General features: G+C 43.8%; 1 protein-coding gene across 1 annotated transcript in view; it reads right to left on the bottom strand.

Annotated features, from left to right (window-relative positions):
• The window catches only part of ADGRE1 (adhesion G protein-coupled receptor E1), a 47,683-nt gene that overhangs the window by 14,427 nt on the left and 12,322 nt on the right, over positions 1 to 20,934 (bottom strand). The window contains 14 exon segments of the mRNA XM_007460740.1: positions 35 to 229; positions 3,293 to 3,463; positions 3,924 to 4,123; positions 6,326 to 6,445; positions 7,093 to 7,270; positions 10,578 to 10,661; positions 11,923 to 12,011; positions 12,720 to 12,866; positions 12,949 to 13,048; positions 13,051 to 13,097; positions 13,979 to 14,128; positions 16,232 to 16,378; positions 18,054 to 18,173; positions 18,297 to 18,452. Coding sequence (XP_007460802.1) covers positions 35 to 229; positions 3,293 to 3,463; positions 3,924 to 4,123; positions 6,326 to 6,445; positions 7,093 to 7,270; positions 10,578 to 10,661; positions 11,923 to 12,011; positions 12,720 to 12,866; positions 12,949 to 13,048; positions 13,051 to 13,097; positions 13,979 to 14,128; positions 16,232 to 16,378; positions 18,054 to 18,173; positions 18,297 to 18,452 — 1,904 coding nt within the window.

Below are 20,934 nucleotides of genomic sequence, written 5' to 3'. Positions count from 1 at the left end.
GCTGGATGGAGACACAGCCTAAAGGATATGAGACCTGATTGTCGGTCTTGTCTACACCGGTGAGGAAGAGAATCTTGGCCATGAAGAGGCACACGCAGAGGTGCAGGTGGAGGTAGGTGTTGTGGTTTTGGATGGTACGACACAGCAGGAAGGTGATGATGGCCACGGTGAGACACACCAAAGAGATGATCATGCCCACGTGGCTAATGATGTACAAAGTGAACTCCATCTGTCAGGAAAGAGATAACTGTTGGTCTCAGAGAAGGACCAACATACCCACCCCCAGACAGGAAAACAAATTATCCAGACTCCTGGCTTGGGTATATAGAGCTTGGAGGCCTTTTCTCCCTCTGACACGCAGCGTGCACTAGATATTGTTCATCATCATCCTTTGGCATCCATCAGCACCCATTCTCACCCCTGTCCTATGCCCTGTTCCGCGAGGGCAGGACGTTTACAAATGACATTTCCCATAATCTCTTGGGGTTAAGATCCTGAATGTCATTTAAGATCCTGAATGTCATTTAATGAAAGGCAGGATGGAGGCAGATACCAGCTTTCTGCAGACAGGAGTGAGCTGTGGCTGGACTCCACCTTCCGACTATCCAATCTTTAATTCTTTAATTTCGTGGATGTGGGGTGAAATGACAGCTGCAATTTTTGACCTCTGGATTATGGCTGCAGAGGGGTGATCTTGAAGCCAAAATCCAAATGGCAGCCCCCTGACTTCAAGTCCTCCATCCCTTCCTGTGATTCTGTGAGCATCCAAGTCCCTGTATTAAATATTTTTCTGCTTGAAATACCTTGAGTGGTTCCTGTTTCCTGCTCTGAACCAGGACTGATAATAGGTGCTCAGAGATGCCCCAACTTCTGGGAGTAGAAATGACAAGTTGAGTCCTTCTCTATGCCATAACTTGTAATTAATTTTAAGTTCATTTGGGTGCTTTCTGCGTGTTAAAGATATGCCAGGCACCATCTCATGAACTCTTCTCTATGATATTGTGATGTAGCAGTTAAGAGAACTGACTACAGTTTTAGCTGTTTGAGCTTGGGCAAGATACTTAACTGCTCTGTGTCTCAGTTTCCTCATCTGTTAAAAAGAGGATACTAACAGTAACTACCTTATGGAATTATTCTAGGAGGATTCAGTGAAAATACTTAAAGTACTCACAACAGTGCAGGAAACATGTATGCTATAAGCGTTAATTTTCATCATTCGTTTTTCTTTTTTTTTAATGAAATGTTGATGCTTTTTATTTTTGGTTTTTGGCTGCACCTTGTGGGATCTTAGTTCCCTGACCAGAGATTGAACCCGGGCTGTGGTAGTGAAGATGCCAAGTCCTAACCAGTGGACCGCCTGGGAGCTCTCACATCATCATTTTTTACTTGTTCTCATTTATTTATTTATTTATTTATTTAGGCTGCATTGGGTTTTTGTTGCTGCACGTGGGCTTTCTCTAGTTGCGGTGAGTGGGGGCTACTCTTCGTTGCAGTGCGCAGGCTTCTCATTGCGGTGGCTTCTTTTGTTGCAGAGCATGAGCTCCAGGCACGCGGGTTTCAGTAGTTATGGCACACGGACTCTAGAGCGTGGGCTCAGTAGTTGTGGCACACGGGCTTAGTTGCTCCGTGGCATGTGGGATCTTCCTGGACCAGGGCTCAAACCAGTGTCACCTACATTGGCAGGCGGATTCTTAACCACTCCGGCACCAGGGAAGTCCTTCTTGTTCTCAGTTTTAAGGTGAAAGAACTGGGCTCAGCTGAGAGGTTGAGTGACTTGTCCATGGAAACACAGCTAGGAAGTGACAGAGATGGGGCTTGAAACTAGACTAGTCTTGCTCTGGATCGAATACTCTCAAGTTCTAAGCCTTACATTCCTCTAAATAGCATTTAGGACCCCCCTGACAAGGAATAGAACCTCCCACCTGGTAATATAGACAAGGATACTCACCACAGCACTAATGTCTATTCTCTCTACCGAATCTAACCCCTCACCAAGGCTTATTTCAGGTTCCATCTCCTCCCTGATCTAGCCCCAGTTCTCACTGACACAACTCTCAGTTCCTACAGCACAAATTCTTACACCATTTACAGGCAGACCTCAGAGAGGTTGGAGGTGCAATTCCAGACCACCACAATAAAGCAAATATTGGCAATAAAGTGAGTCACATGAATTATTATCCCCAGTGCTTAGAAAAGTTACGTTTACACTACGCCATATTCTACTAAGTGCACAATAGCATATGTCGAAAACATGTACATACCTTAATTAAAAAATATTTTACTGCTAAAAAATGCTACCATCATATGTGCCTTCGGTGAGTCGTAATCTTTTTGCTGGTGGAAGGTTTGAAATATTGTGAGAATTACCAAAATATGATGCAGAGCGTGAAGTGAGCAAATGCTGCTGGAAAAATGGCGCCAATAGACTTGCTCAATGCGCACAGGGTTGCCAAAAACCTTCAATTTGTTAAAAAAAAAAAAAAAAAAAGTATCTGCAAAGTGCGATAAAACGAGGTATGCCTGTAGATGATTCTGTAGAAAGAGGCTTCTGGACTCAGACCACCCTGGGTTCAAATCCCAATTCCACTAATTACTGGCTTCATGACTAGACTGGCTGCTGAGCTCGTCTCCCATCCTGCAAAATGGGTCTAAAAACACTTAAAACAAAGGGTCCAGGGCTTCCCTGGTGGTACAGTGATTAAGAATCCGCCTGCCAATGCAGGGGACACGGGTTCGAGCCCTGGTCCAGGAAGGTCCCACAGGCTGCAGAGCAACTAAGCCCATGTGCCACAACTACTGAGCCTGCGCTCTAGAGCCCCCGAGCCACCACTACTGAGCCCACGCTCCTAGAGCCCGTGTCCCACCACAAGAGAAGCCACCGCAATGAGAAGCCCGCGCACCTCAACGAAGAGTAGCCCCCACTCGCCGCAACTAGAGGAAGCCCGCGCGCAGCAACAAAGACCCAATGCAGCCAAAAATAAATAAGTAAATATTAAAAAATAATAAAAAAAATAAATAAAGGGTCCAGCCCATAGGAGGTGCTCAGTAAGTGGGGTCCGTGATTGTCATCGTGCCTGCACCTATTTAGGGTCATTTATCATTTTATATACGAGTGTCATGGCTTCCCAACCAGACCACGAATTCTCTAAGGGCAGAAGTATGGCACCCATCCCTTCTTTCCCCCATAACGCCTTCCCACAACACCCAATGCCATGAGAGGCATACCATGGATGTTCAGTCAATATTTTCCCACTGGATCTGGGGCGCTAGAGTACAGAGCATCAGTACTGACCGTGAGCTCCCCAGCAGCCATGATGATGGCCAAGTTCACCATTCGATTACAGCTGCAGCCAGTGTGCGTCTCAGAAACTTCAAGGATTGCACAGCCAGACGGTGTCCATCTACCTCCTTCAACATCTGTGCTCCAGGCAACGCAGATGGGACTCTCAAAATTCCGCTTTGGCTGAAAAGTCAAAGGCTTTGGTTACCTGAGAATCCCTCTATTCAAGAATCCATTCAGGATTCAACTTGATCAGCCTCAAGAAGATGTGGGTATGTTCTGTAGGGAAGGGAGAAAAATGCTGGTATTTCAATGTGCAGTAATGAAAAGAAATGTCTTGGGTGCCAGACCTGTCTCTACCACTAACTTGGTCCTAGCTAATGTAAATATCCGTGTCAATGTTCCTGCATCCACATGACTTAATCTAACCTAAACCTTGCCCGTTGATGAATGGGGAAATGCCACATAGAAATAGGAGAGCTCATTTTTCTAGTGGTGGATGTTGGGAAGTGGCTTGAGTTATCAGAAATTGTGGACGCTTGCTGCTTTAATGGGTCCCCATCAAAAATGAGAGCTAAGCTCACTTGAGAATGGGGAATTCTCAGAATGCAGATGAGGGTCCAGTGGAAACCTCTTCACAAACCTCAATGTTCTCCAGGGTGTAGGTGACTGGTTTAGAGAACCCGTCTTTCTTCTCTCCTGTTATGATGCCCCCAACAATGCGAGAATTCAACTTCAATTTCCTCCTGGAGTTGGCCAAGGGGACCTGAGGGTCTTGGAAGAAGCCCTCATCCAAAACGGACTCCAAACCCGCAAAGGAGACAAAAGCCACCCCGTTGACCCCTGCAATTTCCCCTAAAAGCAAAAAAAGAAAAGGGAGGGGGATCATTTGCTCAGTAGTTATTATAGATGACCCAGCCCATCCACACACATACACACTTTCAGATCCCATGCATCTCTGCACCACTGGCTTGCTCTGAGAATTGAAACACCAGTGGACTTCCAGGTGCGTGAACCTCACCTACCAGAGGCTCTGGTACCAGACGTACCATAACCTTAAAAAAAAAAAAAAATCTCGAGGTGCTATCACCTGGAAGAAATCTTGGCTACATTTAAAAGTAAATTTGCATTTGTGTTTTTAAGGGACAATTCAACTCAGCAGAGGGAAAAAATAAGTTCCCCTACCACATTTATGGTTATTCTTGTTCAGTCTCTTTGGTGGGCTTCCGCTTTCAGTGTTGGTGGTCTCCAGGGATGTGTCCTAGCCTGTTCCTTGTGCCCTCCAGAGCATATAGATCAGGGAGTGATGAACAATGACCTACAAGCTAATCTGGCCATTGCCTGTTTTTTGTAAATAAAAGTTTCATTGCGGGGCTTCCCTGGTGGCGCAGTGGTTGAGAGTCCGCCTGCCAATGCAGGGGACACGGGTTCGTGCCCCGGTCCGGGAAGATCCCACATGCCGCGGAGCGGCTGGGCCCGTGAGCCATGGCCGCTGAGCCTGCGCGTCCGGAGCCTGTGCTCTGCAACAGGAGAGGTCACAACAGTGAGAGGCCCGAGTACAGCAAAAAAAAAAAAAAAAGTTTCTTTGCAACACAGCCTCACCCATTCATTTAGATATTGCTTATGAATCCTTTTGCACTATGACGGTAGAGCTGAATCATTGCGACAGATTGTATTGTCCTCAAAGCCTAAAATATTTACTAACCATGCTCTACGGGAAAGGTTTGCCAATCCCTGATACAGATTAGCACTGTCTGCCAGAAATATCATATAAGCCACATATGCAATTTTACATTTTCCAGTAGCCACATTTTAGAACAGTAAAAAAAAAAAGGTCATTTTAATTATATATTAACTCAATACCTACAAAATATTACCATTTCAACATGTAGTCAATATAAAAGTTTATTAATAAGATATTTTACATCCTTCATCTTTGGCACCAAGACTTTGAAATCCAGTATGTATGTCACCTTCACAGCCTAACCACACTCGAAGTGCTCAATAATAAAACATGACCAGTGGCTGCTGGATTGGACAGGAAATGTCTTGACACTCCTGTACTGTGAGATTAATTTTTTAATTAATATTTTATCGGAGTATAGTGGATTTACAATATTGTGTTAGTTTCTGCTGTACAGCAAAGTGAACCAAACATACATATACACATATTCACTCTCTTCTAGACTCCATTCCCAGAGATAATTTATTTAATGTCTGACTTCCCTAGCAGATGGAAAACTCCCTGAGGGCATGGGCTATTTCTGCCTCTACCATCACTTTTTCTTTTTTTTTCGGCCACGCCTTGCGGCATGTGGGATCTTAGTTCCCCGACCAGGGACTGAACCCGTGCCCCCTGCATTGGGAGTGTGGAGTCTTAACCACTGGACCATCAGGGGAGTCCCCCTCTACCATCATTGATTCCCTCCCTTCTTGGCACAGGTCTTGGCACCTAGGAGGTGATCAATAAATATTTGCTAAAGAAATTAAAATTAAAAACAAAATAAATACATGCACCCCAATGTTCATTGCAGCACTGTCTACAATAGCCAAGACATGGAAGCAACCCAAATGTCCATCGACAGATGAATGGATAAAGAAGATGTGGTGCATATATACAATGGAATACTACTCAGCCATAAAAAAAGAATGAAATAATGCCATTTGCAGAAACATGGATGGACCTGGAGATTATCATACTAAGTGAAGGAAGTCAGACAGTGAAAGACAAATATCATATGATATGCCTTATAGGCAGAATCTAAAAAACAATGATACAAATGAACTTATTTACAAAACAGAAACAGACTCACAAACTTAGAGAACGAATTTATGGTTACCGGGGTGGGGGGAAGGGTGGAGAGGGGTAGATTGGGAGTTTGGGATTGACATGAACACACTGCTATATTTAGAATAGATAACCAACAAGGGACTGTTAGAAAAAAATTTTTTTAATTTAAAAAAGTTTTAAAAGGTAATAAATAAATATCTGCTGCTTGAATGCACAATAACCACCCTCTCTGATTCTCAGGAGTGGGTCTGTACCTGTGGATCCAGATTCTTCGATTGTGGAGCACCAGATCTTCATCTCATCCCCTTTCGCTTTCAAATTAAAGGCCTCATTCTCTTCAGTGCATCCTTTGTTGATAACTTTGCTCTCAATGTCTAAAAGGGAGAAAGGGAGAATTTACAGGAGGTCACCCAGAAAGTGGGTCTTGAATTTGGTTTCTGGCCAAGAAAGGGACGCATCCCTGGTTGCAAGAGAAGGAAAGGACAGACAGAACGATTGGTCATGGGAAAGATCCTGAGGCCCTTGATGAATGACAGGAGGATGGTAGCATCAAATAAATGAGAAACCCAATTGTAATTCTAGGAGTGAGCGCTCACATCCTTAGGGGATGCATCAGGGAAACATGGGCTTGAAGTCAACAGTGATGGAAAGCAGCAGAGTCATGGCCCTCTGACTACTCCAAACTTAGACAGGTTTTCCAAAGCCAAAGGAAATTGAAAGAGTCTGGAGCATGCCCAGGATAGTGGACAAGAAGGGTTCAGGTTCCACAGTCACTAACTAGGAGGCCTAGCTCCGCTGCCACTCACCAGCTGTGTAAACTTGACCACCGACTTAACACAATGCCAGGCACTCGATAAATGGAAGATGTTGTTACGATAACTGGACTTGCTTTGCTGTACGTGCAGAGGTTTGAAACAGCTGGGGAACTGGTATATGGGAAAGCCATGCAGAACCACATTGCCAAAGTCACCCGTCTAAATCAGCCCCTAGGTGTGACCTTGACACGAAGGATATGTCCTACCTAAGTGGTCCGTCTGAATAGTCTGACTGACATTCGCTGAGGGTTTCAGAAGAGCTGCCAAAGTGGTGCTTTCCACGCTCTCCAGTAAGACGGTGGCCAGGGTAGATGTCTTCTCTTTGGTGAAGTTGGACCATGTGGATGTTTGTTCAATCACAGAGGCAAAGCTCTCAGCCGTACTCTGCAAGGAAAGGTGTGTTTGCTCTCTCTCGCTCTCTCTCTCTCTCTCTCTCTCTCTTTCTCTTATCAATGAAACAGCAGCTGTCCCCTCTCTCATCAAGAGAATGGGTTGACAGTCTAGGATAATGAAGAATGTAAAAGGACATTCACTCAGCCTCCTTTTCCTGATTCAAGAAGCCCCACTGGGAATGCAAATTGGTGTAGCCTTCATGGTGTGCAGTAAGTCAGCACTTGTCATGGTATAAATTGCACATACCCTTTTGCCTCAGCAACTTCCCTTCCAGGAATCCCTCCTGCAAGAAATACTTAAAAATTGTGCAAGGATCTTGGCTAATGATGTGCATTTCAGTGTGGTTTGTGATAGCAAGAATTCGGAAAGCCTGAATGTCCAACTGATTGGTTAAATAAAAGATGATAAAATCAAATCATGGGATAGTATACAGCTGTTAATAAAAGAATGACTTTATATCTATGTATATTAACAAGCAGAAAGGTCCATGAGCTACGATTAAGTAAAGCAAATTACAGAATCACATGTTATATTATCTCCTTTCGTTTAAAAAGAACAAGTACTTTAATTTAAAGTTTTATATTTATGGTATTTATGTTTCTGGCACTAATTGAGATTTTAAAATAAATATAATTAATACTTATTATGAGCCATGTATTAAGTGCCTTATATATACTAATTTATTTAATTTTATGACGATACTTATGAAATAGAAGCTATTATTATTTCCATTTTGGATGAGAAAACAAAGATACATATCTAGTAGGTGGCAGAACCAAGATTTGAACTTTGGCAGTCTGGTATCAGCGGTGGAATCCTTAATCACTGCTCTAAACCACTCATAGTAGGTACTCAATGTGTGCTTCAATGTGTGTATGTGTGTGTGTGTGCGTGTGTGTGTGTGTGTGTGTGTGTTATACAAGCATTCACAAAGTAAAAAAAGATATGGAAAAATATGCATCTAAATGTTAACATTGGTTATGCCTAAGGAATAGAGTTAAGGAAAGACTATAGCAATAATAATATTAATATTAATTCTGATACTGTTCCCTTGATTATTGATTATTGTTAATAAACTGACTATAAAAATGTAATCCCAACAAAAAAAATATGAAGAGAATTCACGAGCTCACAACCTAATAAATGAAGGGAAGAAATTAGTTGAATCCAATCCAATGGTGAAGGAAATTAACTAAAATCTTAGCAGGGAAACCAATTTCTATGTATCCAAATTTGATGATAAGAAGATGAAAAGAATTTCAGTAAAAACTGGATCAGAGTGAAACTTGAGAGATGTTTGTCTGGGAAAAACAGGATGCACTGAGTTTTGTAACCATATCCCAAATGAAAGGCATGAGTTTGGGGTCCCTCCCCACCGACAGAGCAAAAAATCTCAGCTAGAATCATCCTGAAAAACTGTGGTTCTCAATTCTGTGGCTGCTGAAATGTCATCAAAATCCCCTTTGACATTAAATCTATTCTTCTTAGCTAGGAAGTTTATTTTATATCCTCAGGAAAGAAAAAAAAAATAGCAAGCAAGCTAAAACTCCATAGTAGTAACACTTTTGTGTTAATTTTAGAAGGTTTTGTAATCTTTGGCATAATTTGGAAATCTATTGTTTAAAGGGCTGGAAAACTTTGACACATTAAAGGAGACCAATTAACCACATGATTTCATGGCAAAAAGCAATTAGACGTGATTTTAATATGAACAATTTAAGAGAACATACACCGTATTACAACATTTTTTTAAAAACTCTGAATTATTATATTTATGCATGTGACTGAGTGGATTTATGAATCTCTTAAGGGCATAGTGACCTTGCCTTTTAGGTTTGTAAACCTTCCTCATTAAGTACTTAAAATCTGGGGAGAAATGAGAATATTTGTAAACATGGTAGAAAATGTTTGAGGGAATTTAAATAAATTTGTTGAAAGGGTTCATTGTTTATACAAATTTAATCTGAAAACCCTATGAATAAGTGTACACTTCATGAATAAATGTTCATTAATTTAAAATTCACCAGAATACAAATGAAAGTGTTATTCTTATTTTCATACAGATTTATAAATGACATAACAACATCCGTAAGTTGCAACTTAAAGTCTTAAGAGAAACTATTTTTTTAAATCTGCAATTGTAATGACCTAGTCATCCCACTCCTAGGTATTTACCCTAGAAAAATGAAAATTCAAGTACACACACACACACACACACACACACACACACGCACGCACACACATACACACACACACACAGATAAATGTTTATAGTAGGTCTATTGATAATCGCCAAAAGCTGGCGTGGGGGGCTTCCCTGGTGGCACAGTGGTTGAGAGTCCGCCTGCCGATGCAGGGGACACGGGTTCGTGCCCCGGTCCGGGGGGATCCCACGTGCCGCGGAGCGGCTGGGCCCGTGAGCCATGGCCGCTGAGCCTGCGCATCCGGAGCCTGTGCTCCTCAACGGGAGAGGCCACAACAGTGAGAGGCCCGCGTACCGCAAAAAAAAAAAAAAAAAAAAAGCTGGGGTGGGGATGGAGGAATGAAGAGATCTTGGTCAAGTGGAAACAACTCCAATATCCTTCAAAGATGAGTGGATAAACAAACTGTCGTCCATCCAGAAAATGGGACACTACTCAGCCATAAAAAGGAGTGAAGCACTGACACAGGCTACAATGTGGATGAAACTTGAAAACATGGTGCTCAGTGAAAGAAGCTAGACTCAAAGGGCCACTTATTGTGTGATTCCATTTACAAAACACTCTTGAAAAGACAAAACTGTAACGACAGAGAACAGATCAGGGATTCCCAGGAGCTAAAGGTGGAGGGAGTGAATATCTGACTATAAAGAGGAAGCCCAGGGCTTTCCTGGCGGTCCAGTGGTTAAGACTCTGTACTTCCACTCCAGGGAGCACGGGTTCGATCCCTGGTCAAGGAACTAAGATCCCGCATACCCCGCTACACAGCCTAAAAAAAAAAAATTAAGTTAAGAAAAAAAGAGGAAGCCCAGTGGAATTGGTGGGGGGGTAGGGGAGGGGAGAAGGGTCAGGGGACAGGGAGGGAACTGCTCTGTTGTCCGACTGTGGTGGCAGTTACACAAACCTACTCGGGTAATAAAACTCACAAAACTGTACAGAAAAGGGCAATATTGCTGCATGTTAATTTTTCAGACCTTACAACTGGAGTAGATTAAACGTTAACTCACAACCCATTCATGATAAAGAGGATTTTGTGCACCCAAAGTGTGCCCCCAATATGTTTGAAACTCGAAACATGATTATGGAGACTTCACTGTTACCTTCAGAGAGACGACGGTGGTTTTGTTTTTACAGACATCATCCAGGATGCCGAGGGTGGCATTCATCAGTGCACAAAAGGAAACCTGTATCCCAGAGGGAAGAGCATTTGTGAGCATCGATCAAGTGTGCAATGTACAAACCGGGCCATTGAGCCCACCACGTGGGATGGTCCTGAATCCCTGAGGTGTCACAAGTCTCTAGGATTCTCAGGGAGATAAAAACTCCCCTTTTGATCAGAATTGGAAGCATAGCATCTTCCTCTTCCACAAATCAGAAAAGAAAACATCAACCAACAGCAAAACTATTGAGTGGGGTGAAAAGACCAGTGGTCCAAGTGGAATATAATTCAGCCATGAAAAGGACTGAAGCACTGACACAGCTACAACACTGACGGACCTTGAAAGCACGATGCTCAGTGAGAGAAGCCAGACACAAAATGATACATAGTGTGTGATTCCATTTATAGGAAATGTCCAGAATAGGTAAATCAATGGAGATAGAAATTAGATTACTGTTTATCGGGGGCTGATGCCAGGGGGGAATACAGAGTAACTGTCAATGGGTACATAGGACTTCTTCTGGGGGTGATGAAAATGTTTTGGAGATAGAGGTGGTGGTTGCACACCACTGTGAGTGTACTAAATGTCTCTGAACTGTACACTTTAAAAGAGCGAATTTTATGTGTATTTCACAATTAAAAAAAAAACAACAGTGAACCAAAGTGCATGGGAATTACAAACTCATATTTAATATAGTGACATCAATACCTGAAGATGCTTCTGGAGTCTTTACTTACTAGAATGACTTCATTAGAGAATCAAGACATCCAAATTCCTCTGCCTGGCCTGGAGGCTGTGTATCACCCATCCCATATCACACAGATGCAGCACATACACCTTCACTAATAGTGAGACTCCAATACCATTTCTTCTTTTAGTAAACGAATCCCCAAGTTTTAGATAGACAAATGTCCTTCCTTTCCAGCTGTCCTTGAAGCTATGTGTAAGCAAAAGTGATACTGGGTCATACTCTTAAAGGGAAGGACTGTGCCTTTCACTTCCCCTTCTCTTCTGCCCATCAGCTGGAATGCAGACTTGATGTCAGGAGCTGGAGCAGCCATTTTGGACTAAAATGAGGGAGACTTGTGTTGGTGATGGCAGAGTATTATGAAGCCATCATGTCAGCTCTCAGCAGCTTATACTCAGACTGTTACAAAGAGAGAAATAAATTTATATCTGGTCTAGGCCACCGTGTTTTTTGACTCTGTTAAAGCTGCAAAACAACATTCTACCTAAGTGCCTTCTGGGAAAACTTCAAGAACTAGGAACTTTCAAAACTACTTACATATTCAGGCTCCACTGCTCCTCCCACTTGGCATAGCTGGGCCCACTCATTGTTGGGTATCACATCTTCTTTACACTTGAAGGGAACCCCTAAGAAGAAAAAACAAAAACAACCAAATCAAACTTAACCACAGCAAGATGTGATTAATAGGCAAGTCTGATTTCTTCACCCCCTGCTTGAAATCCATCCATTGTCATATTATACAACAGTGGAAATGAACACACTACAGCCACATGCTACGTCAGCAACTCTGAGAAGCATGACAGTAGGTGAAAAAGCAAATCAGAAAAGACTATACATAATATGATACCATCGTTATAAAGCTCCAAAGCAAACCAAACTAAGCAAGGAATGTTTAGAGGGAGAATATTTTAAGTAGGGGAATTACAAAGTTCCATGTGGTTCCCTTTGGGGAGGAGTCAGGGATACAGAGTAGGGAAGAAGCATGTAGGAAACGCAATGGCATTGATGATGTTCTAGCGCTTACGTTGCCAAGGGCCTCAGATATATCCATTTTATTATTATACTTCATTGCCTCCATATAAGTTATCTATACTTTTAATATATCAAATAATCCATAATTTAAAAAATGTAAACCTTTCAAACTTCCCCATGGATTGATGCTGCAAAAATAATTTATCAAGTGAGTGATTAATGAATGAGTAAATGAACAGAAAAAGAGAGAATATGTGGACGAGGTAAAAAAAGAAGAGGGTACAGAGGTTGGGAAAAGTGAGGATTCTACAACCAAAGCAAAACACAGATTCCATTGCCAAGACATGCAAGGAGATTATTACGTTTGCAACTGAAGTTGCCATATTTCCAGGAGGCTTTTGGATTGGGATGAAAGCCCACCATGCAGCCACAGCTGTAGGAGCCCAGGGTATTGGTGCAGACAGAATTTGGGCCACAGGGTGACGGATCCTGGAGGCATTCGTCAATATCTGCAAAGAACTCAAGAATATCAAACAACTCAGAGTAAGGAGACACTTCTTTCCAGGGATGTCCAGCAAACCCTCCGCTCACCTATGCAGTCCACTTTTGGGTCTATGGAGTTGAGCTGTCCATTGCTTGGTGCAAAGCCAAGGTGGCAGGTACAAAAGGTAGCTCCCGGGGGTGTTGGTGCATGTTGCATGTTGCATTGAAAAGACACTTATCAAGGCACTCATCAATATCTGTGGCATGAGGCACAGTGGGCCACCAAGCCAACAAAAGTCATGCTTCGCCTTCCAAAGCAGAGAGTGGTTGCTAAAACATGGCATCCCAACCAGGAACTACATTTCCCAGAACCCTCCGCATCTAGATGGGATCCTGTGACTAGCTTTCACTTATGGGAACCTGACATATGCCACTTCTGGGCCAAGGTGGTTAAGAAGTGGGTGTGCCTTTTCTCTCTTTCCCCACCGCTGGCTGGAACCAGGAATTCTAATGCCCTAAGGGATAGAAGAACCAAGAGATATAAGGAGACTGGACACCTATATCAACTTGTGGAGGAAAGCTGCCCTTTGGCCAAGTATATCTATTGGATTCATATGAGAGTAAGAAATTTCTATTATGTTGAACTAGTGGTTCTGAACTGAGGGAGATTTGCCCCTCTGGGGACCTTGGGCAATGTCTGGAGACATTTCTGTTGGTCGCTGGGATCCAACGGATCGAGGCAGAAGATCTTATAATGCACAGGACAGTCCCCCAGAACAAATAGCTATCCAGCCCCAAAAGTCAATAGTACCAAAGCTGAGGAACCCTGACCTAACTAATCTCCCTCAGAGGGTTTCTGAGCCAGCTGCCATGCTATGAGGAAGGCCAAGCAGCCATGAGGAAAAGTTCATAAGGAAAACTGAAGGGCCAACTGAGCTTCCAGCCAGAGACCAGTACCAACTACCAGCCATGTAAACAAGGTCATTTTGCACCTGCCAACCATCCTAGTGCCCCAGAAACACCATATGGTCAACCCACAGAATCACGGGCAAGAACAATTGATGGTTGATATAAGCCACTACCTTTCAGGGTAGTTTGACCTCCGCTGAGAAGTCCCCAAAATGGCTGGAAGAGTTACCTGTACACTTGAAAGCCTCAGGTTTCTCAGGGATCCACAAATCAGGTGAAAAGAACCCTGGCAGGCAGGAGCAACCGTATTTTCCCAGAATGTTGGTGCAGACAGAACTGGGACCACAAAGTGTCGAGTTCCTGGAACACTCATCCACATCTAAGCAGAAAATCAAAAGGATGAAGGAGGCTGAGGCTACAGCAGCAGTTCATAGCCCTACCACTGACCTAAAGCCAATGGGTTTCCCCAGCTCCTCCGGGCTCACCTTCTTAAACACATTTGCATCACTATGAAAAGGAAACATTTAGAGGCATGTGTATGACCCATGCAAATCTTCTGATGAGGCTCCCCACAGCTCAGGATAGAATCCATACTCCTCATTAGAACATATAAGACGCTAAGAGTCTGTTCCCAGCTGAGCTCATCCTTTCCTTCTAATCCCTTCAGAATTCATGGCCTGGATTCATCCGTTACCTGTAGGCTCACAAAGGCTCATTCTCTCACACCTGTGTTCCCTCAGCCTCAAACCCGTTGATGAATCTCAATTCCTCTCCAAGAAATCACTATATCAGAGTGGAGTGGAGGGGTAAAGAGCATGGACATCTTGAGTTCAAAGCCTGGCTCTGCCCCCTTATAATCTGCGTGTTGCTGGGTGCTATGGAGTGAATTACGTCACCTCTCCCCAAATTCATATGTTGAAGCCCTACCCCCCAGTGGGATGGTATTTGGATGTGGAAACTAATTAGGTTTAGATGAGGTCATGAAGGTGGAATCCTCATGAGGGAGAACACAAGAGCTCTCTCTGCCATGGGAGAACACAGCAAGAAGGCAGCTGTGTACAAGCCAGGAAGACAGCTGTTTCCAGAACCCTACCATGCTGACACCTTGATCTTGGACTTCCACCCTCCAAAACTGTGAGATAATAAATCTCTGTTGTTAAAGCCCCCCAGTCTCTGGTACTTTGTTATGGCAGCCCGAGCTGACTAATACGCTGGACAAGAGAATTCATCTCCGTGTATCTCCGTTTCCTCATCTGTGAAATGGAAGTAATCACAGAACCCACCCCATAGTGTTGTTCAGAGGATTACATAAGATGATACATTATCTCTAAACACTCAGAACAGAACCTGGGACAGAGCAAGTACTATGTTAAGTATTCGTTAACTGAAATAAAAAGTTAATGGCAAACGTGTTGAGCTTTCTTTGTGGCAGGCAATGAGGAAGATCCTTTACATGCATCCACTCAACAAATGCTCCCAGCAGCCCTGTGAGGTGCAAACTAACATTTCCATTCTTCAGAGGAGGAAACTGAGGCTTCAAAATTGTGCAAAGTCACATAGCTTGTGAAAGGCACAACCGGGATTTAAATTCAGGTTCTGTCTGGCTCTGGAATTTTTACATGACAGCTTTCCAGGCTGTCTTGAGTCTCAGAGACTGGAAATTTGGTGATTAAATTGATATCTGTCCTGCACAAGCCCACCCTGAGTTACCAGCAGGTGTAGCTTCATTCAGAGGCAGCAGATCATGGTGGCTGAGGTATGAAGTCACACTAGGCATAGTTCTACCATGACTCTCTTATTTCCTTTCTATTTGACCTTGGGAGAGGTGATTCCACCACAATGGAGGCTCAGTTTCCTCATCTATAATATGGGTACAAAGTACCACTGATAGCATCAGGTTGTTGGGACGACTGAATGAGCACATATATGGAAGAGCTTAGTGCCTTGGCTGGGATCCTGCCTTTAGGACTGTGTACCTGCTATTTCCCCCTCCCGGAACACCCTTCCCCAGATAACCCATATCTCACTCCCTTCAGGTCTTTTCTCAAATATCAACTTCTCAGCATGGCCTTTCCCTGCCACGCTATTAAAACTACAATTTCACCCTCGAGTATTACCTACCCACCTGTCCCGCCTTCTTTGTCTTCATCTCCTTTAACTATCCCTGGCACACAATATGTCCATGAACGTATTTTGTTTGTTCCCTATCTCTCCCCACACTGGATGATAAATTCCATGAGAACAAGTATTTTTGCCTGCATTACACACTGCTGTATCCTCCATCCCTAGAATAGTGCTTGGCATGTAGTAGGTGTTCAGGAAGTGTTTGTTGAATGAATGCATGAATGTATGAATGATTATTGGCTTCAGCTTTGCAGATGAGGGCTTTGAATTCAGCTGAGACCCACCTCAAATCCTTCCCCACCACTGCTGTCTTTGCAAACAGATTGGACTTGATTCCGCAAGAGACCCATGAACCTACCTTCACAAGTCTCTCCCAGGCCCTGGAAACTCATCTTTCCCCGGCTGGATTCAAATCCTGGGTTGCAGGCACAAGAGTAGCTTCCAAGACTGTTGTGGCAAGTTGAATGCTCTGGGCAAGTTCTGGGATCAGCACATTCGTCCACATCTGGTGAGTGGAAATGGAAACCCCGGTCAAGGCAGAGGAAGCAGTGAGAACAGGAGACTGCAATCAGGAGATTCACTGCACCAGCTCTCCACCTGATGCTCCCCAATACCCAGACTTTCCCCTTCTCTCTAATGTCCTTGCAGTTAAGCATGGTCTTGAGAATAATGCTGGCCAACCGTATGCAAGCAAAAGGGTGGCAAATAGTTTCAAGCCACAATGATCATAGATTGCAGAAATGGCTGTCATCCTTTACTCCTCCCTGTGTCCACAACTTGGGATGAGGTTTGTTCCGTACCATGCGACATTGCCACTCCTCTCTTTAAGATGTGGAGTTTGTTTCCCCAGCCCTTGACTGTAGCTGGCTCTATGACTTGCATTGGTCAATAAATATGGCAGAAGCAATGTGGTGCCAGTTCCAGACTTAGATCTCGAGAAACTTACTTGCTTCTGCTCACACATTGGACCCCTTGTCTCTGCCATATGAACAAACCCCAGGTTAATTAAAAAAAAAAAAAAAGACAAAGTGCAAGCGAGTTGGATCATCCCAGATGAGCCCCAGATATGTGAGACAGCCCAGCCAAGATCAGCAGAGCTGACCCACAGCTGTCCACAAACACACGAACAAGCCCAGTGGAGACCCAAAGAACTGACCAGCAGAGCCCAACCTAAACTGCCAACATGTGGAATCCAGAACTAAACGAATGGTGGTTGTTTTAACCACCAACTTCTGGGGTGATTTGTTACTCAGCAATAGCTAACTGCTACAAATAGATCAGAAAAATCAGAGATGACTTCAAATATCTCTAACTCCAAGCCCAGGGGGTATGTTGAGGGCTTGATCACTCCATGTCTTGCTTGATAGAGTCACCCTCCCTTTAAATAAATAATAGTGCTGCAGCAGACTCAGGAAGATGGAGCCCTTGTCTCTTGGTGAGAATATTCTGGCTGCAGTGCAGAGGATAGATTCAAGGGATCAACACTAGAAAAAGGGAGAGACTAGTGAGGAGGCTGTTGCAATAATGATGAAACCTAAACCAAGGATGGAAAAGAGTGAAGAGATTCAAGACGTATTTAGCAGGCATTTAGCCCAATGACATGATGACTGATTTAATATGGAAGGGGAGGGAGGATCAAGAATAACTCTCAGGTCTTCATTCAAATACCTTTCAGGGAAAAGTTTTGAAGTTTGGGTCTGAGCTCTCCCCAGGACAGAGTTTATCTCAGTGCTACTGACACTTTGGACCAGATCATTCTTGGCTGTGGGGAGGCAGTTCTGTGCATTGGAGGATGTTTAGCAGGGCCTCTGGTCTCTACCCACCAGCTGACAGTAACACAAACCACCCGCCTCCACCACCAGTTGTGACAACGAAAAATGTCTCCAGACATTGTCAATATCTCCCCCCCACAGGGTGGTGAGTGAATCACTCTAAGGATAGAGCCCCCCCCCATTACTCTCAAGTACTGCCTGACCCACTGCTTAACTCATAGTAGACCCTCAATGGGAGTTCAAATTCAGGTTCTTCTACTTAATAACTGTGTATTCTTAGACAAATGACTTTACCTCTCTGAGCCTCAAATGGATTATTTCTAAAATGAGGATCATAATCCCTACCACATAGGATCACTATATGAAGTTCTTAATTAATCGAGTAGGTAAAGATCAGGTTCTCTATACCTTCACAGATGGAGTTTTTAGAGGTGAATCCAACTTGGCAGCTGCACCTGTAGCTTCCCAAAGAGTTGGAACACTCAGAGTGCTCTGGGCAGACCCCACTGTAGAGGCATTCATTAATGTCTGAGGAGCAGTGGAGGACATTGGGGAGACAAAAGATTAGGTGTCTATGGTTAGAAACACAGGTACCCAACTCAGTAGGAGCTGTCCACCAAAGACCTGTGCCTGAGAGCCTGAGTGCATTACCTGTACAGGTGAAATGACCTGGCTTTCCTGGGTTCCAGTTATTTCCAGTCGGAGAAGAGAAACCAGGCAAACAGTTGCACTTATACCTCCCCGGCAGGTTTCTGCAGATTGAGTTAGGACCACATGGTGGGTGGCTTTGAGAACATTCATCTATATCTGGAGAGAAAAAGAGTCAGAGTGTTACAAATTTTCTTCATCTTGTGAAACAGTTTGTATTTTCCAAAGTCGGTTGAAACAATATCTTCCATCCCATATGCCCTTAATTCAATGCGCTTTCATTGGTATTCCTTCCATCAAGCCCTGGGGTCTACATTTCCTCCCCTTGAATCTGACCATGCTTGTGACTATGGTGGTGGTGACACTAGGTCCTAAATATACCATGCAAGTCATAAAAATGTCACACACTTCCCCCTTTCTCCCTTGAGAAGCTCATGCTTGACTCAGCCGCCACACTGTGAGGAAGCTCAACCAGCCATGAGAAAGCAGCCCACGTGGGGAAGAACTAAGACCTCTAGCCCACAGCCCTGGCAGAGCAGCCAGCCAACAGCCAGCACCAGCTTGCCAGCCTTCTGAGTGAGCCCCCTGCAAATTGGATCCTCCAGCCCCAAGTTGAGCCGACTCAACTAACAATGTGTAGAACAAAGTCAAGCCATCCTCAGCAAACTCAGTGCAAATGGCAGATTCATTCATGAGCAAAATAAATGATTGCTGGTGTTTTAATACACAAAGTTTGCTGCTCCCCAGCAATAGATAACCAGAACAGTTTCCAAACCCACCTCTAGGAATTTACTCACTAAAGCACCCATAGAATTGTGCAGTCATGGTACCATGGGGTGGTCCTCCCCTAATCTCCTTCAGCCCTACTCTGTCAAGTCACCCTAAATAAACACTTACGATGCACTTGCCATGCAAATAGAACTAAAAGGCAAGTACCCTATAGCTCCCTCCCAGCAAACTGTGCCTCTCCTAGAGAGAAATCTGTACCTGCCACTATATATCAAGATAAGATCACAGGAATGTTCGTTCCAGCTTTAAGTAATGAGACATTAGAAAGACCTAGTGTCCATCAATTGCAGGGTGATTAGGTCTGGAGTTGACATAAAGAATAAGGTAGCATGGTCCTTCATTTGACAAATATCTATCACATATTCACAATGTGTTAGGTACCACAGGTCAAAGACATAGAGTGGGGCTTCCCTGGTGGCGCAATGGTTGGGGGTCCACCTGCCGATGCAGGGGATGCGGGTTCGTGTCCCGGTCCGGGAGAGTCCCGCGTGCCGCGGAGCAGCTGGGCCCGTGAGCTGTGGCCGCTGGGCCTGCGCATCTGGAGCCTGTGCTTCGCGGCGGGAGAGGCCACAGCGGTGAGGGGCCCACGTACCGTTAAAAAAAAAAAAGACATAGAGCACACAAGATCCTTGCTGTAGTATCCACCATTATGTAGATAGGGAATGTTGCTCTCACCCCTTATTTAAAAACAAGGGACCAACAAGACTACTGTGCTTACTGAACAACCCATGAACTGTAGCCTAAAGATTTTAAAAAGTATGTTGGTATAGTTGACCAATGAAAAGATGCTCAGCATCACTAATTATCTGAGAAATGCAAACCAAAACTACAATGAGGTATCACCTCACACCAGTCAGAGTGGCCATCATTAAAAAGTCTACAAATAACAAAGGCTGGAGAGGGTGTGGGGAAAAGGGAACCCTCCTACATTGTTGGTGGGAATGTAAATCGCTGCTGCCACTATGGAGAACAGTATGGCAGTTCCTCTTAAAAACTAAAAATAAAGTTGCCATATGATCCAGCAATTCCACTCCTGGGCATATATCTGGACAAAACCATAATTTGAAAAGATACATGCACCCCAATATTCATAGCAGCACTATTTACAATAGCCAAGACATGGAGGCAACCAAAATGTCCATAAACAGATGAATGGATAAAGAAGATGTGGTCCATATGTACAATGGAATATTACTCAGCCACGACAATGAATGAAATAATGCCATTTGCAGCAATGTGGATGTACCTAGAGATTATCATACTATGTGAAGTCAGACAGAGAAAGACAAATACCGTATGATACCACCTGTATGGGGAATCTAAAATATGACACAAATGAATTTATTTGTAAGCCAGAAATAGACTCCCAGACATAGAGAACAGACTTGTCATTGCCAAGGGAGTGGTGGGGAGGATGGAATGTGAGTTTGGGATTAGCAGATGCAAAGTATTGCACACAGGATGGATAAACAACAAGGTCCTACTGTACAGCACAGGGAACTATATTCAATATCCTGTAATAAACCATAATGGAAAAGAATCTGAAAAATATATATATATATGCACACACACACATACACAGACACACATATACATATATGTATAACTGAATCACTTTGCTGTACAGCAGAAACTAACACAACATTGTAAATCAACTAGACTTCAATAAAAAGTAATTTTTTAAAAAAGTGTGTTTGGGGGCTTCCCTGGTGGCGCAGTGGTTGGGAGTCTGCCTGCCGGTGCAGGGGACACGGGTTTGTGCCCCGGTCCGGGAGGATCCCACATACCGTGGAGCGGCTGGGCCCGTGAGCCATGGCCGCTGAGCCTGCGCGTCCGGAGCCTGTGCTCCGCA

The sequence above is a fragment of the Lipotes vexillifer genome, unplaced genomic scaffold (genome assembly GCF_000442215.2).
Source record: "Lipotes vexillifer unplaced genomic scaffold, Lipotes_vexillifer_v1.1 scaffold1011, whole genome shotgun sequence".
Lineage (NCBI taxonomy): Eukaryota > Metazoa > Chordata > Mammalia > Artiodactyla > Lipotidae > Lipotes > Lipotes vexillifer.
Note: the sequence above shows the minus strand (reverse complement) of the source record. Positions and strands in the feature narration are given on the sequence as shown.